This window comes from Pteropus alecto, unplaced genomic scaffold, assembly GCF_000325575.1.
Source record: "Pteropus alecto unplaced genomic scaffold, ASM32557v1 scaffold312, whole genome shotgun sequence".
Lineage (NCBI taxonomy): Eukaryota > Metazoa > Chordata > Mammalia > Chiroptera > Pteropodidae > Pteropus > Pteropus alecto.
This window is the reverse complement of record NW_006433948.1, coordinates 1,465,202-1,482,234: the sequence shown is the minus strand read 5'-3', so window position 1 is coordinate 1,482,234 and position 17,033 is coordinate 1,465,202. Positions and strand designations below refer to the sequence as shown.

General features: G+C 51.0%; 1 protein-coding gene across 6 annotated transcripts in view; it reads right to left on the bottom strand.

The window, feature by feature from the left end:
* The window catches only part of LOC112477154, a 120,064-nt gene extending 103,733 nt beyond the window's left edge, over positions 1 to 16,331 (bottom strand). For all 6 annotated transcript variants that reach the window (XR_003045334.1, XR_003045335.1, XR_003045337.1 and 3 more), the window contains exon 1: positions 15,971 to 16,331. Coding sequence is in view for 1 of the 6 variants with exons in the window: in XM_025044455.1 (XP_024900223.1) it covers positions 15,971 to 16,170 (200 nt within the window). In the remaining 5 variants the exon portion in view is untranslated. The remainder of the gene's footprint in view (positions 1 to 15,970) is intronic.
* Between the last annotated feature and the right edge of the window lie 702 nt (positions 16,332 to 17,033).

The following is a 17,033-nucleotide window of genomic DNA, read 5'->3' as shown; positions in this document are numbered from 1 at the left end:
CTCCACTTAGCTCCCCAGTAAGGGAAACGGACAGGAAATTAAAGATAACTAGGCAGTTTGAGAGGATTAAGGATAAGGGAGAAAAACATAATTATGTCGTAGTTGCTATTGGACAGGAGAGCAAAGCAAAGGAAATGTAAATGGACTCAACCAGCCCATTACATGAACAAGGGCAAGGCCAGCAAGTAGATAAGAGTCCTCAGAGTAGGACAGAAACATTAATCACCCAGTGAGGCTGCCACCCCGGCCCGGCTTACCGGGGTAACGCACCCAAGGATAGGAAGCCAGAGAAGGGTCCAACAGGCCTGCAGGAGCGAAGAAGCTGCCTTGTGCCAGCTGAACCGGCAGAGCCTGTGATACAGGGAGGGAGGAGAATCCCAGGGCTTGGCAGCTAGTATCCCTTGGCCTGGGTGCTAAACCAGCTTTTTCCATGTCCTGAAGGAAGAACTCTGAGCCCAAGGAATCCAAGAATGGGGAAATCCCTGGTCAACGTCATGTACCCGAAAGTTCCCTGGACTGGGATTCAAGGAGCTTGAGTTCCACCCCTATTCTTATACCATCCTAGCAGCATGGCCTTAGACAAGTCATTTCCCCTCTTTGGACTTTTGTGTCTCTATGGGTACAATAAATGAGCTTTTAGAAAAATGAAATAAATTGCACATTTATTTTCTGTGAGGGACTAGAAAGGACAGTCTCAGTTGCAACTACTCACCTCTGCTGTTGAAGCATAAAAGCAGACATAGATGATGGGCAAACAAATTAAGCTGGCCATGTTCTAATCATACTTTACCTACATACACAAGCCAAGAACCAGACATGGCCTGCAGGTCGCAGCTTGGTGACACTTGAACTCAATACCATGGTAAACATTTGATATACATTATCTCATTTGATTGTCAAACAACCTTGAGAAATAGACACTACTGTTATACTCCTCATTTGATAGATGAGGAAATTTAGGCACAGAGAGGTCAAATGACTTGCCCAATGTCAACAGCTGAGAAGTGGCAGAGCCAGTATTTGAACCCAAGCAGTGTGGCTTCCCATCCTTTGTAATAAGTGTCCTCCTAGGATAGGAACAATGGGAATTATTATAACAATATTAATCATTGCTCGCATTTCCATAGGACTTTACATGTTCACAAAAGAGCTATCAAAAATACCAGCCATTATCCCTGAGGAGTGTGACCCATTGGTGTGTCACAATCAGTTGCACGGTGTATTGACAGTCACTTGCTGCTAATAATAGTTTTAAAAACTGATTTGCTGCTGTTTTAATAAACTAGCGTTGACCCAGTGTTATCCCCTCTAATAATGGCCCTCTCACTCTCTTGCATTCAGATATGTTTCCTGGAAAGAGAGTGAAAGGGTTAGAGTTCCAGGTGTCTTGGCCAGAATGCCTGGGGAGGATGGCAGTCAGCAGCATGTCGTCTGTCAATCACTTGGAGAGACCAGTAGGAAGGCAAAGAACAACTGATATAGCCAAGTGCCCTGGATTGTCATCAAGGCCAAGGCTGGGGGCGTCTGGGTAATTATTCACATTGGGCAATCGAAGAAACCGAGGCTCATAGATGTAGTGAGGGGCCTGAGGTCACACAGCTACAATGTCAGACATAAACTATTATGAAAGGTATTAGTCAGTGTTGAATTAGAGTTAAAGGCCGGAAGCCACACAGAATGGCATTCAAATCCTGCCTCTAGCACTTACTGTGTGACCAGAATTTCTCTCCTTGGGCCTCAGTTTCCGTATAGGTAAAATAGGGGTGTAGATAGTGCCACACCTGAGAGGGCCTGTTGTAAGGATCAAATGAGGTATTAGTGGATGTCTGAGGATGCTGGGAGGTTTAACATGGATACAAGACTCAGTGAGAAGAAAGGATGAGAGAACCGACATTTAAGGAGCATCTTAATGTCAGGAAAGCTCCCTAAACCATCTCAAAAAATTTCACCAGCAAGTCAGAGGTGGGACTAGCTCTCTTCATTTTACAGTTAAGGAAACTGAGTCCTGAGGTCACCTAGCTAGAAAGTGACACAGACCGAACTAGAACCAGGTTTGTCTGTGAGTCCAGAGCACTGTGAGCATTAACAGCTTTTGACTGTGTGGGCGGAACATGAACTAGAACTGCAGAGGGACTCATACAGTCACAGATGTTTCTGGAGCACTTACTAGGTGCCTGAGGACACAGCCAGGAACAAAACAAATACCTACCCTGCCCCCATGGAGCTGAAACTCTAGAGGGTGACTAAGCACACGGGGGTCCCTTCCATATTGTGGTGCCATTCCAACTCTGCCATGATCATGGACCGAGTGTCTGCTCCCTTCTTCAGTTTACAGCCCAAAACCCTTCCCAAAGGAAATAGCAAGGAGCACTGTCTACCTAAGCCTCTGAGCCATGTGTCCTGAGTGGCTGCCTGCCCAGCAAAAACAAAGGCCGGAGGAGCCACTTCTGGGACATCATGTGCCTCCTCCCAGAGTATGGGGGCTCAGTATCCCGGCCTGGCCTAGACCTGACCCTGGTGAGCTGTCCTTGGGAACAATGGTTCAGAGGCGTCACCACCAGGACTCCCACCAAGGATGGGAAGTAAAGCCTGGGAGAGGTTGGCCTGGGCATTGTTCAGAAGGCTCTTTCCTGGCTGAGTCGGCCTTTGGAGGCCCTGAGCTACTGGAGTGGCATCTTTCCTCCTCTCTTCCTGAACAAAGCCACTGCTTCTGCTGCCATCTTCCTTCCGTTGCAGGATGCCACAGGGCCACAGAGCTGACCTCCATCTCCTCTGGTCAGGACAGAGTCCAGACTAGCCCACACCCACACTGCTGCATGGGAGCTGCTGCCCCAAACCAGGAGGCTGGCACGCTCCTGGCAGTGAACGGTGGGACGCCTCGCAGCCATGGGTCCACACAACAGTGCAGCCCTCCAACAGTCCGGGAAGCTCAAGGCCATGGGTCCACAGAAGAGATAGGTAAGGTGCTGGTCGGTGATTTGGGGCTCGGACAGCTGGACAGCCAAGTGATCCACCCACTCACTCCCTAGTGACCAGGTAAGCAGCCTACCCTTCACTCACCCTAGCCCTGAGTGGGGGCTATGGTCACAGTCCCTCAGTGAACACTGGGGAGGGGTGAATACCGAGGCATCCAGGCAACCAAGAGAAAGCATAAACCCTCAGTAATGCAAAGAACTCACCCCAACCCCTGCCCCACCCCACCCTGCGCCTTTGATCACACGCACAGGCCAGCCCTGGCCCTGCTCTCCACATGTCCACGTCTTCTGTACCCACCCCCCCAGCACATCTGGGAAGGGCTATGGGCCTTTGGGCCTCACCTCTGTGTGAACCTCTCCTTTGATCACCACACCAGCCACAGGGAGTGAAAGAGGTTGGGAGAGGAGAAACAGGAAGAGAAATTCTCCTTTTCTTTGCCCTTCTAAATACAGCCCACCGAGGCTCAGAAACATCAGGGTGTACTCTGAAGGTCCTCCAGCAAAATGTGCAACTGACGTTCTGAGCCCTGACCTTCCATGGGCCCAGGCCTCAAGGAATCCATACTGTCAAGTGGAAAAAACTAGGGAATGTGCCCCCGGATGACAGAAAAACAGAAAGCCACCTGTTTCTTCTTCTCCATCCTAGCCATGTAGATAAATATAACAGTCCTTGACGGTTTACAGAGCACTTTCCACATGTTCCTTCATTTAATCCTCCCAACAACCCCGGGAAGAGGGTATTACTATTATCCCCATTGTACAGATTAGCAAACTGAGGCTCATTCAGACAAAGTGACTTACCTTTCCAAGGTCACTCAGTAAGGAAGAGGTTGCTCCAGGATTTTATTTCAGGCCTGTGGTTCCTAGAACCCTTGAGTGGCCCCTTCATTTTCACAGGAAAACTCAAAGCTTTAAATGAGAAGGCCTGGCCTGCTGCAAACAGGGTTTGAACTTGCAACTTAATAACCACTTGCTGACCCATTGGTTCCTGAGGGGTTATCATGTTAGACTGCTGATGCCAGCCTTCCCCAGCCCTGCCACCTGGTCTGCAGTTCCCTGAGCCCCTGTGGGTGACACCTGCTTGGTATGAGGAGCGGGGGCCTGGACCCACCCCACCCTAGCACTCTGGCTCTGAGAGTCAAACTGCCCCTTAGCTCCTCTCTCTGCTCAGCCTATGGCACCACTCAGGGGCTGGGGGTGGGGTGGTACTGGGGAGGGAAGCCTGAGTCATCCCCAGGCCAGGAAGCACAATGCTTGGCAGGGTTCCTGGGCCCAGCTAAGGAAGGAGCAGAAGCATTGAGTTACAGAGGCCGGCTAGGGCAGGGAAGAGGCGGTAGGGAAGGGGTGTCAGTGAGTCCATGGACATGGGAGCCTCATAGCAAACTAGGGTCCATAGACTCCAGCCAGAGGGCAGGACCCAGGGAACGTTGGGGGCACCTGGTGGAAGACGGGGCACAGAGAGGCTATGGGGACTTTTATTCTGTCCAGTCCTCTTTCCCAAGCCAGGCCCCTCAACCATGGCCCTATCTCCCTGAGGAGCTGTGTGACAGCTGAGGCAGCTCCAGAAGAGGGATCCCCTCAACCCTACAGAGGGAGGGCGCCACCTCCCGCCACCTCCCTTCACCTCTTCCTGTCGTATCCTTGGCCACCAGTGTTTCAAAATATAGTGATTCTTGGCTGGCCGCTTAGTTACAAATCAAAATCATCAGGTTTCACATTCATTCCCACAGCTTTAGCTCTCACCTCTTGGCAGAGCAGTCTAGTCCAAACTGCTCCTTGAGCTCCAGGCCCATAGAGGTGAGAGCTTACTCGACGTGTCCTCTGGAGTGACCCTTAGATACCTCCAGCTCAGCTGGGCTTCAACTAAACTCATGTCTCCCGACCTACAAAAATTAAATCCATCGTCTGTCTCCAGGAGTAATGTCACCATCCATCAACTGAGCATCATTTTTGATGTGTCCCTCTACTTCTTTCCTTCAGTATTTAGTAAACATGTGCCAGCCCTGTACATGGAGCTGGGGGACAGTGATAAACAAGTCGGACATGGTCCTACTCTCCCACAGCTTTCAGAAAATCACCATCCAGGCTAGTAAGGGCCAAGATGAGAGCAATCCAGGGGGCGATGGAGCCAGTAAGAGTTATGGCGATCATGGAGGATCCCCCAGAAAGCTGAGACCTGAACAGTGAGTAGGCCAGGACCCAGTGTGCAGGGTTGCCAGGCGAGTGTGGGGGGAGGGCAGAGAGGGTGCGTGCCAGAGTATTCCAGGTAGAAAAGAGCCTGTTCCGAGGCAGAGGTGAGGGCAAGCATGCAGCTACCGAGCAACCGAAAGAAGCTGTACATAGAGCCAAAGCTAAGAACTCAGAAGTAGGGGCCTGCCTGGGTTGGAGATGGGGGTTGGAGAAATAGCTAGGCACCAGGGCACCTGGGCCCTGTAGGCCAATGGAAGGAGTTTAGACTTTATCCTAAGAGCTGTCAGAAGCCATTAGAATGTTTTAAGCAAGGGAGTGAAGCTCTGATGTGAGCTTCTGAAAGATTGCCCACACCCAGACCATTCTACCATCCCAGATGGTCTCTTGTCTTGAGGCCTTGGACGCTCCCATGCCCCAATCCAGCCTCCAGCCAGGAGGGAAAGAAATGTTATAGATGTGAAATCTGATCATGTCACTTACCTATGTCATGTCCATCCCCTTGGCTTTTAGGGTAAAGTTAGGTTTCTCATCCAAGTGGGCACACAGACTCTCCTATTCCGAGCATGTCTGTCCCTGCCCCAACTCTGTCCCTGGCCTGCTCACATCATGTGTTGTCTCCACGAGCCCAAACACAGCATGTCCCAGACATGGCACACCTCTGAGGTATTTGCCTCTGCTGTGTCTCCCCACTTAATCACTCTTCTCTGTCTTCTGTGAGTGCTCCGTCATGCTTCAAGGACTGACTCCAATGCCACGTGCCTGCCATTTCTCAGCCCCCGTTCTTTCCCCTCACCAAAGCAGGGCATTTTGCATCTCGCTCAGGTGCTCACAGAAGCCTTGCCTATCATTTGTGCAGCACAAATCTGCCTCTCAGTTTCATTCTGTTTGTGTGTCTACTGTGTCCCTGTGGCAACGGCTGCCCGGTTTTGACCTCAGGAATCTGCCCCGAAGCGCAGACTTGGCCTAGCTTACTCGCTTCCTTACAGGCTGACTGTCAGCCTCAGGCTGTACTGCGGCCTCTTCAGTCTTGATTCCTGGGCAGGGGGTCCCATGAAAGCCCAGCCCTACTCTCTCAGGCCTCCCCTTCTCCCACCCCTCATAGCTAAGCAGTGTTAACTGGAATCACTTAGGCTGGGATCCAGCTCGTTTAGCTCAGGACAGAGTGGAGGCTGCTGGAGTTTCTCCCTGGAGAGGAAGGTTACACTCTGCAGTGCATACCCTGCTCCATCTTAGCAAGGGGACAGCAGAGCCAGGCTGGGTCTGCCCCTGTGGACTTGCTATTTTAGAGGCGGAGGTCAAGTTCGTCCCATGGTTGTGAAAACCACCTTCCCTCACCCTCCCAGTGCCTTCCTTTTCCCGGCCAGGGAGCCTGTTCAGGCCCAAGGTATGATGGGACTTAAGAGGTGCAGAGAGCTTGACACATGTCCCCGAAAGTAGGCCCAGCTAAGGAAACTAGGGGCTCCCACTCCTCCTCACCCACATCGACACTGCTGAGCCCCTCGCTCCATATCAACTTGGGGCCTCTGAGTTGCTTTCAGGAAGGGGGTGCTTTTCTGTACAGCCCAGCTTGGAAGAGGGAGAAGGGGGAGAGATGGCTTGATATGGATTTTTGTGGTCGGAGGTGATTGGAATCCCAGCTGTGCTCCCCAGCCACCACTCCCTCCACCAGCACCCCTCCTCTCACAGAGATAGGCAGGGGGAAAAAGGGGGAAGAGGGGCTCTGCTGGCCCCTTGGTGCTCACAGATACCGTATGAGTGCAGCAGCCGCATTTGCCAAAGTGACCAGCAGGCCCAGGGCCTGGCAGTGGGGCCAAATGTTTGAGGCCAAGAGCATCCTGGTTGATTGGGGGCCATGTGTGGGTCCGTCCTTGAAAACTTTTCCCAGAAAGTAGGCCTTATCCCAGATGTGCTCAGTGCTGGCTTCACATCACAATCACCTGGGGAGATTATAAAAATGCTGAGGCCTGGGCCCCAGCCCAGAGGTTCTATTCTCAAGGATCTAGGCTAGAGCCCGAGCATCAAGTGTTTCTCATGCGCACGCAGGGCTACGCACCTGGCTTTAGAGCAGAGTTTCTCAGCCTCAGCACTATTTACAGTTTGGGTCAGATCACTCTCATTATAGAGGACTGTTCTGTGCATTTGTAGGGTGTTGAATAGCATCCCTGGCACCACGAGCAGCTACCTCCCTCTGGGCTGTCCTATGTGACAACCAAAAATGTCTCCCTTGAGCCATTCAGGTGGTCAACAGCAACAAGGTCTCTCTGTCCTCTGGGCCTGGCCCTGCTCTGGGGTAAGCTGGGAACAGACCAGGAATCTGACCTCACTATTGTGCCCTGGGAACACAAAACTGAGAAACCAAAGGCCAGAGCTGACTTGGGGACCCTGCAGGGACCTTAGGGGCGCCTTAGACTTACTCTGTGAGCAAGTGCACTGCAAGCACAATTTGACAAATGTTTCTCAACTACCTTCCCACCACCAGCCATTGTGCTGCGCACAGCAAGGATCCAGACAGACACTGTCCCTGCTCTCGTGTGACAGATGGTCTGAGGCAGAAGTCAGCAACCTTCTCTGTAAAGAGCCTTGGGCTCTATCACAAGTACTCAACTCTATCATTGTGGTGTGACAGTACCCATAGATGATATGTAAGTGAATAAACATGGTGGTGCTCCAATAAAACTTTATTTACAAAAGCAGGCTGCGGTCAGACTCGGCCTGTGGGCTGTAGTTTGCCAACCCCTGCTCTACCGGGAGAAACAAACAAGTACCCAAGTATTTACAGTCCATGATGAAACACACTCTGATAGACTTATAGGGTAGCAGGGTAGAGTGTTAGAGGGAGATAAGAACCCACAGGAGGTATATCTAACCCAGACTTGAGGGGAAGAGAAGTTCTGGAAGGCTTCCAGAAAAAGGTGGCACCTGAGCTGAGTCCTAAAGGACACATGTAGAGCGATGAGGCCCAGAGACTGAGGAGGAGTTGGCCAGGTAATGGGTGAAAGGAAAGGTGTTCCGGTAGAAGCTGAAGCCTGGGCAGAACTCAGGAGCAAAAGATGGCCTGGCACATTCAACATGGTAGTGGAGGAGAGGAATAAAGTGAGATCCTGCAGGCTCTTGAATTTTATTCTCGATCCATAGGGTTTCTGAGCTTGGCAATGACGTGGTCTTCACCATTTGCTTTCTTCACCATTCTTTCTGACTACCTTGTGGTAAATGGGCTGGCAGCAGGCGGGGGTAGAGTGGAAGCAGAAATGAGGGAGGAGGCAACAATAAGTAACAGATGGACTAAGGTGGAAACTGTGGAGCTGGAGGGAAGAGGATAGATTCAGCATGCGAGGCGCGTAGAATGGGGACTTGGTGGTTGGTTGGATGTGACAGGATGCGGGGAGAAAGGTGGAGGGGATGCCTCCAGGATACTACTAGAGGTGTAGTGGTGCCATCCATTGAGAGAGGGGACACAGGAAGAGGGATGGGTTTAGAGAGAATGGCAGCTGATGGATTGAGTTGGGACATGTTGAATTTGAGATGAGTAGGGAACATCATGGTGAAGATGACTTGGAGGTAGTTCAGAAACCCTGTCCTTAAGGCCTCATCTTAGATGAGGTCTCCTAGGGAGAGAATGGAGGGGAAGAAAGGACAGGGGCCAGGAGGTAGAGGAGGCGGGGGAAAGGGAAGGAGGATATAAAGGCCAGAGGACCCTCAAAAGGAAAGAAACTGTGACACAGTAGCCAAAGGGTTAGAGAGAGAGCCAGTGAGTATAGGAACCCCTTCTGCTCTCTGTCTCTCCTAGGCTCCTTCTCAGAGCATTCAGAGGGTTCACTTCAACTCTCTTGTTCTAGCGACGTAAGACAAGAGTATAGCCAAGCCCTCTGGGAACACAAGAAGTTCAGCTTCCCTAAATCAGAGGCAGTGTCACAGCTTTGAAGAATGAGGAGGATTTCCACAGACGGGAGATGAGAAAGGGTAGAAGTGGGAGTAGTGGGGCAAGGCAGGGCGGGGTGGACAGTCTAGGCCAAAAGAGCCTGGTGAGAAAAAACCACAGATGCAGGAAAATGCAGGGAACGTTTGGGAAGTTCTGAGTAGTCAGTCTGTCCTGACAGAGGCCTGGGATGCCCGAGGTGGGGTGGAGGGAGGGCAGATGATGATAAAGAAAATTTAAAGGACAGTGAGTATGGTTTGCTGGGTTTGCAGCCTGCGTCAACTCCACAAATGTGTGACCTTGGACAAGTCACTAAACGGAGCCTCAGTTTCCTCATCTGCACCAACTCTTCCCCTCTGGGAAGGGGATGGAAGAAGAGCCTTTAAGCTGTAGAGTTGGTGAGGTGTCAGCCCCTGGCTGGGTTTCTAGAAAGACCCCATAAGTGAGAAAAGCCGAGAATCACCCATAGGGACTCTGGGGCTCGCCCCTGCCACCCCTCTTATCTTCTATGACAATTAGCTTCGTCTGCCAAGGGGAGGGAGCCAAGAGAGAAGAGATTCTGGGCTGAACTCAAGGCAAACCTGGTGAAGGCCCGCAAGGCAGCTCCTGTTCCCACCCTTCCTGCCACCATCTGCCTCCTCCCTTGGGTAGCCTCAGAGAGAGATGACGGCAAGAGGGGCTTTCCATTTTCTGGGCGTGTTTCACAACATCCATTTCGCAGCTGAAAAAGTGGCCAGGCAGCCAAGAAGGAGCAGAACCAGGACTAGAACTCAGGTCTCTGATTTCCAAACCAATGCTTGCCCTCGCCCCCTCAGCAACTCCATACATTGGCTCTCGAAATGCCCCATCTGTGGCTGCATGTCTGGAGAGGTCTCTGCTGGCTTCCTTTGCTCCAGATGGCCCATAGGTTCCTTCGTGGCCCTCTCTCTCCTTCCCTTCCTCTACCCTGTCCTTCCCTGGCACACACAACCTCCAGGCAGCACTGAAGCCAGTGGGTGCCCACTCCACTGGGACCTAAACAGATGACGGTAGAATAATTGAAATGTCCTTCCCATGACCTTGAGCTCTGGCAGGGCCAACTTCCCTTGTGGTGACTGGGGCTGATGACAGCTGAGTGGCAAGAGGACACACACACACAGAGTTGGGCCACGTCAGAGTGGGCATGGCCAGGATACCCCAGGCACCTTCCAAGGCAGCCGCCTTCCCCTCTGCATGCAGTCACCTGGGAATACCCCTATCAATTGATAGGGCTCAGCTGCCACCCTCCTCCTCCTAAGCCAGCAAGGAACACTCCTGCTGACTAATGGGGACTCAGAGAGATCCCCAGGTCACCTTTGCCAATGGATAGGATACAGCCACTTCCCCCTGCCTCTGTTAGACACCGGGGGATACCTCTGTAGCCACACACAGACTTACACAATATTGGCAAGTTGTACACAGAGCTGTGAGGAACACGTCTCTCATCCAGAGCTCTCAGGAAGCTGGGAGGTGACCGATATAGATGCCAGCCTCCTTGGGGCCTAGGCACTGATGAATGCCAGTATCGCCAGGCTCACATGCTGGGCTCTCACTGTGGGCCAATGCAGCTTGTGCAGGGGTGGGAGGAGGCTGCCTGAATGTATATGGATAATCTTCCATGGATGCATGCACACATTCCCAACATTCCCTTTGCTCTCAGGTAACTCAGCACACAAGTTGTGATGCCAACCCTGGGCAAGGCCCTGGGTTGAGTCCTGGGGTAACTGAAAGGAATCAGAAAAGTGACCCACCCTCACAGAGCTCACAGGCTAGGAGAGACCTTGCATATGTTAAAGCTAATGGGACCTCAAGTTTAACTGCAAGAACCATTACATGTGGAAGGAGCAAGGTGATGTTGTGGCCCTCTGCAGCCTTGCCCCGAGCCCGCCTCGGGGACTGTGTCTAATTATGAGACCCCCACATTAAAGGGTCACAGACCAGGCTATGTGAGAACAGTGAGAGCTGAAGGGTCTGGAGAATAGATTCAGAGAAACTTCGACTTGGAATTCAGAGCTTAGCGGGGCTATCACAGGGAACATGAGCTGTGTGGCCCCAGGAAACAAAGCTAGGACCCACTGATGGAAGCCAAAGGGAGACTGCTTAACATACAACTATGCTGAGATGAAACAAGATCCCACTGGAGGAAGTGAGCTTCCCATCACTGGAGGTATGCAAGCAGAGGTTAGGCACTCGCTTTGCAGGATGCTGCAGAGGGAAATCAAGCCCTGGGTGGGGGCTGGGACTAGATGGATGCTAAGTGTACGTCCGCCCTTGAGAGCCCATGGTTCTGGGGTTCTAATCTAACCCCTTTGTGCTACAGACAAGGAAATTGAGACCTAGAGAGGCAGGGTCATGGTTGAGGTCACACAAAGAGTTAGTGGTACTCAGAAGGCTAGAGCCAGAATTTTTCACTCCTCATCTTTGATCCCCCCACTCCTCAGACCATCTTGGTCAGAATAAAACTCCTGGGTGGATCCAGAAGCACCCCTCCCACTGCACATCCTGGGTGGCCTGACCCCAGTCTTCTTTCTCAGCCCTAGCCTGGGCTCAGCTGATGGATGGGCTTTGTGTTAGATGGCCTCTGGCTCTTGCTCCAGCTCCGCAGATGGACACTCTCAGGCGTGCTGGCTGAAAGGAAATCCACATTTGACCTGGAGCCAGATGCGGAGCAAAGTGAGGCGGGGAAAGAGGCGGTCCAGGGCCGGAGGGGTCCAGAGCCTGGGGGCCAGGCTGGGACCTATGGACTTCTCAAACCCCTCAGTGCCTGTCGCTGAGCATGCCTCTCCAGGAGCAAGGGCATTGGAAAGGCCAATGAGCAACACTAAGGGTCCCACAATTCCCAGTAGAAATCCCAAATTCCCTAGATGCCCCCTCCCCGGGCCTTTCCCCACTGAACAGAACCCCTCAATCCAGCCCTTTTCTGCTGCCCTCATCCTGCCAAACACAGAGGAATTCTGTCCTACCCACTGGGCCATAGCAAGTAGACTTGCTCAGCTTACATTATTTCTGCAGAAGAGGGTCTTCTTGTTTTAAGAATGTTGCAACAAAAAAACGTATCCATGTATGCAGCCCTCTGCATTTCAGAAATAATAAAACAGGTTTGAGGGGTTGGAGAGTAGAAAAAGGCTTGGCCACAGCAACCCAGTGACAGGATAGAATACTGGCCTCCGGTCTCCCAGCCCACAGGTATTTCCACACCATCCCCTCAGTGTGTGCAGCTCGACCCACTACTCTGCTGTCTCCTGGGTCCTTTGTAATCACAGTGAGACAAGCACGATTTCCCTCATTTTAAGAACACTGAAAAAAAGAAGAAAACTGAAACTTAAGCGAAGAGACTTTTAGTGACTTTCCAGCTACCTTTCCTTAACCACCCATAATGTAATACCTGTTCATGCTGGTAGAGGCGGGATGATGACTTAGGAAAGTGACCCTAATGGAGGATTTTCAGGTACCATTTGAGGCCCATGAGGGAGACATGTGGAGGGGTCCTTCCAAAACACCACTCTATGAATAAGTGCCAAAGAGTCACCAAGGGATTAGCAAAGGTATGTTTTTGTGTGCACGCATCTGATTTGTTGGATTCTACTTTACCTGATTCTGATTCCATAGCCATTAGGTAGACCCAGGAGTTCCTATTTATAACCAGCACCTCAGGAGAATCTGACATATAGCCAGGTTTGGAAGTACCTGCTTTAATGGAACCCTACATTTTAAAAGCGGGGCAGGTTCTGGAAGGCAGTTTCTGCAGGACACATATTTGCATGGGTTTCGACCCCTGTCCTGGTGTTAACCTAATATGAGACAAAGGATGTGTCTGAATATTGGGTAGCTAACAGCCAATCCTACCACTTCCTCTTTTCTATCAGACCCAGCACATGGGAGGCTGTGCTACAGGGGTTGAATATTGGTGGGTTTAAGCATATCTGACACACTTGGAGAGATCTGGCAATCAGGCCCCACCTGTACAAATTGAATTTACCTGGGAGTGCAGTCTTGGCACTGGTATTTTTTTAAAGCCCCCAGGAAATTCTTATGTATACCCAGGGTTGAGAGTAATCATCTAAGCCAGTCATTATAATTCCAACCTCTTTGCCATGCAGTTAGGTCCAGCTCGGGCAGATGACACAATTCTGGCTGCTGGGGGATTCTGGGGAAGGCTGCCTTGTGTTTAAAAGGAGATATAAGGCAAAGTTGTTACTTCTTCCAGTCTTTGCATTTTGTTGACTTAGAATATGATACTTGGAGCTGCCGCAGCCACCCAAACACCGTGACGGGCCAGCCTAAGGACAAAAGCCAAAGGCTGAGAATGGTGGAGCAGGACAATGGAAAGAACTGGAGTTCTTGATGCTGAACAAACCAGCCATTGAAGCCCTCTTCTTTAGGAGTTTCTCGGTGGGATAAAAATGTGCTTATTGTATAAGCCAGTTTGAGTGATTCTATTTTTGGTTTTTTTTGCTGTTACTTGCAGCCAAATGCTATTTCCATTTAATGGAAAAGGAAATAAGATCAGAGAGGTTAAATTACAAACGAAGATCACAGAGCTAGTTAGTAGCAGAGCTGAGATGGAGATTACAGCATTTACCACCATCAAATACATACACACACACACACACACACACACACACACACACACACACACACACACAGAAGAGGTGCACAGGGAGTGAAGAGATCAAGGTGCAGGTCTCGCTGTATGCATGCATGCATGCATGCATATGCGCGCGCGCGCACACACACACACACACACACACACACACACACACACGCTCCAGCCCTCACCCTAAGTGGTACAGTATAGTGGAAAAAGCATTGAGCTATGAGAAGAAGCCTGTGGTAGGGAGATGGGGGTGGAGGCCACTTAGCAGTGATTATCAGGTCATACATCCTGTGGGTTTCCCTTGTCTCCCAGCACAGGGGTGGCAGCTGGTGCCTGCTCTGGCTCCATCAGCCATTCATTAAAATTCGACAAGAAGATTAATACACAGGGGACAGTTTTAATTAGAAACTACTGGAATGTTAGTGCTGTCACAGCCCTAAGAGACTAGGTCTGCCAGTTTCCAGATTGTATAGATGGGGAAACTAAAACCTAGAGAGGTAGAGTGACTGGTTCCTTTTGGAGTCTGTGGCTCAGGAGTCCAGATGCTCTGTGTGACTCCTTGGCCAAACCTCTTTCCAGTGCCCTGGGATGCCTCACATATGAGACCGCTTTAATTAACTTATTATCCCATTCAATTTGTCACTGATTCTAGAGCTCTAGAAAAGGCCTACAAGTAAAATTGCCTTTGGTGTAAACTCTGCCTGGTCCCAGGGGCTGATGGTATCAGGGCAACCACTGAGGAGCCCAGGACAACTGAATCTGACCATCTACTTCCCAGGGTTCACCCAGCTAGGGCTCTGCACCTGGCAATGATCCTCCCTGGGACACTTCGCCTTCTCCTTTCTCACAGGAGAGGTGGGAAGATCACTAGTCAGTTACTCCAGCCCCTCAGTTTGCCAAGTAGTATCCGTTACCTCCTTTGATAGTCGCTCCAACCCTGAGCACTAAGGTTTTATTCCTTCGAAAAATACTTCTAGTATTTTTTAAAACTAAACAAGTTCATTGTAAGAAAATTCACGCAATCCTTAAGTGTACATGGCAAAAGCTAAGTTCTCATCTCTTGTCTCTCTCCCCAGCAGAACCACTGTTGGCAGTTTGTTGTCTATATCTAGACTTACCCCTTCTCTCCTCCCCGCCACGCATTGCATCCACTGCTGTTTAGAGAAAGGCACCCTTAAGGTAGATGCTGCTCCACCCCAGGGCACACAGCTTGGCAGGAGAAGCAGCAGAAGCACTCCAGGTCCCGCTTGTCCTTCGGCAGTGGCTCTGCCTTCGCATGTCAAACAACCCCATCTCTACCCCTTTCTGTGCACAGCCACCACCACTACCTTAAGTCAAGGTACCCTCATCTGTCCCTGCGATTCCAGCCACCCCAGCCTTCTCACTTGTGTCCCTGCCTCTCGTCGGCCCCTCCAAGTCCCGTCCTCACTGCTACCAGACCGACCATTCTTATAGGCAAAGCAGATTATGTCCCTCGTAGGCTAAGCACTTCAATTGCTTCCTCTTGCCTCAGGATCAAGGCCATGATCCTTAAGGATGGCACTTAAGGGCCTTCACAGGTCAGCTCGGCACAAGGGCTCTGCACCAGCTGGCTTGGGTGTGAAATCTGCCTCTGCCACTTATCAGCTTATGACTGCGGGTAATCCATTTACCTCCCTGTGCCTCAATTCCTTATCTGAAACGTGGGGCTAATGATGATAATACCAGGATCTACCTCATTGGATTGTAGTGAGGAATAAATGAGGCCATTCAAGTCATACAGCTTCCGCCAGTACCGCAAGCTGAAGGCTCCAGCAGCACAAGAGCACGTGGGCCCAGGCCCCAAAATGACCTCAGCCTTGTGGCTCCATGAAAGTCAGAAAACGAGGCTGGACATGGAGGGAGGGAAGAAAAGTGCTGGGAGAGGGGCTGATGGTGGCTTCATTTCCAGGAGCCGAGAGGAAGATCTGGCCGGGCTAGGAAGTCCACTGAAGTCCCTTAGGAAGGGGACAGAATCGTCAGCACAGGTAGCCAAGGCTCTGCAGCCCTCACTGGATCCTGAGGGGGGAAGGAGGTTGGAATGCCCAGGGATTCCCTAGGAGCTCCTGAGCCCCAGTTTTCTCATTTGCAAAATGAGGGTTCAAATTACCTCATGCAGTAGCTGTGAGATTAACAGGATAATGTACAGAATCCCAAGAACAACACCTAGAATATCAGAGCTGCTGAAGAAACCCTTATGGAGGAAGAATAGGGAGGCTGCAGATACCCAAGCAGAAGTGAAGGGCCAGAGCCTACCTGCCAATCCACAAGCCTCGTACGCGGTGACAAGACGGGACACTTCCTGGGTAATAGAGGAGTGTTGCCGGCTTTCCGTTGGAGCCAGGGGGAGAGGGGTAGAGGACTTGGGCTGCACCCCAGTACACATCAGGCATCAGAAAGACAGTGGGCTTTTCCCATCCGAGCCTCAGTCCCCTCGTCTGTAAGGTGCGCATCATCTCACCGGACTCACAGAGCTGCTGTGCAGCTGAAATGAGCTAATAGCAGAGCACGTTACTTAGGGCATTTCCCGGTTTATCATCGACAGGAAAGGATCTTAGAATTGAGGTTCTGAGCACAGGCTTTGCAGTAGCAGTGCTTGAGGAGAGTGTCTTCCTAGACACAGTCGCAAGCGAGTCACTTAACTTTCTTCACTTTCGGTTTCTTCATCTGTAACATGGACTTGGGAGGAAATGAAATGACATCATTTCAACACACTTCCCAGCCCATGTAAACATTCAATACACATTATTATTTTTTTTAAGATAATAGCATTCCTCAAGGACGGAACCAAGGTTTTAAACTTCAAAATTTATTTCCCCAAACCCATCAGTTAGCCACAGGGTCTGTATACAGCTGGCACTAAATAAATCCTTTTAGCTAACAAATCCTTGGTCTCAGAAATTTTAGGGCATCGTCGAAGATCATTTATTACCACGACCTCACTATACAGATGGGAAAAGTGAGAATCAGTGAGCGGAGGAGACACACCCCAGACAAAGCACGTAAATGGCACAGCTGGACCAAGTCCTCTTGACCGGAAGCCAGCACCCTGTGCCCACTAGGTAGCCCATTCTCTGAAGTGATTTCTAAGTAGGAAAGATGTCACTCAAAGGAGGAAGGACACCTGCTATGGCCTCCCCAGGATCCTGCCAGCCTAGAACCTCTCAATCCTGCTTCCCTGCCCTTGCCTCAGGCCACGCCTAGGGCTGGCCTATCCCTGTCTTGCCTGCCCTCCCTCCACTCTGAGAAGCCTAGGCCGGGTGGTCTGTAATTGCTTCCTGTCCTCACAGGCTTTGTTTGTTTGCTCTGTGGCCGCTTC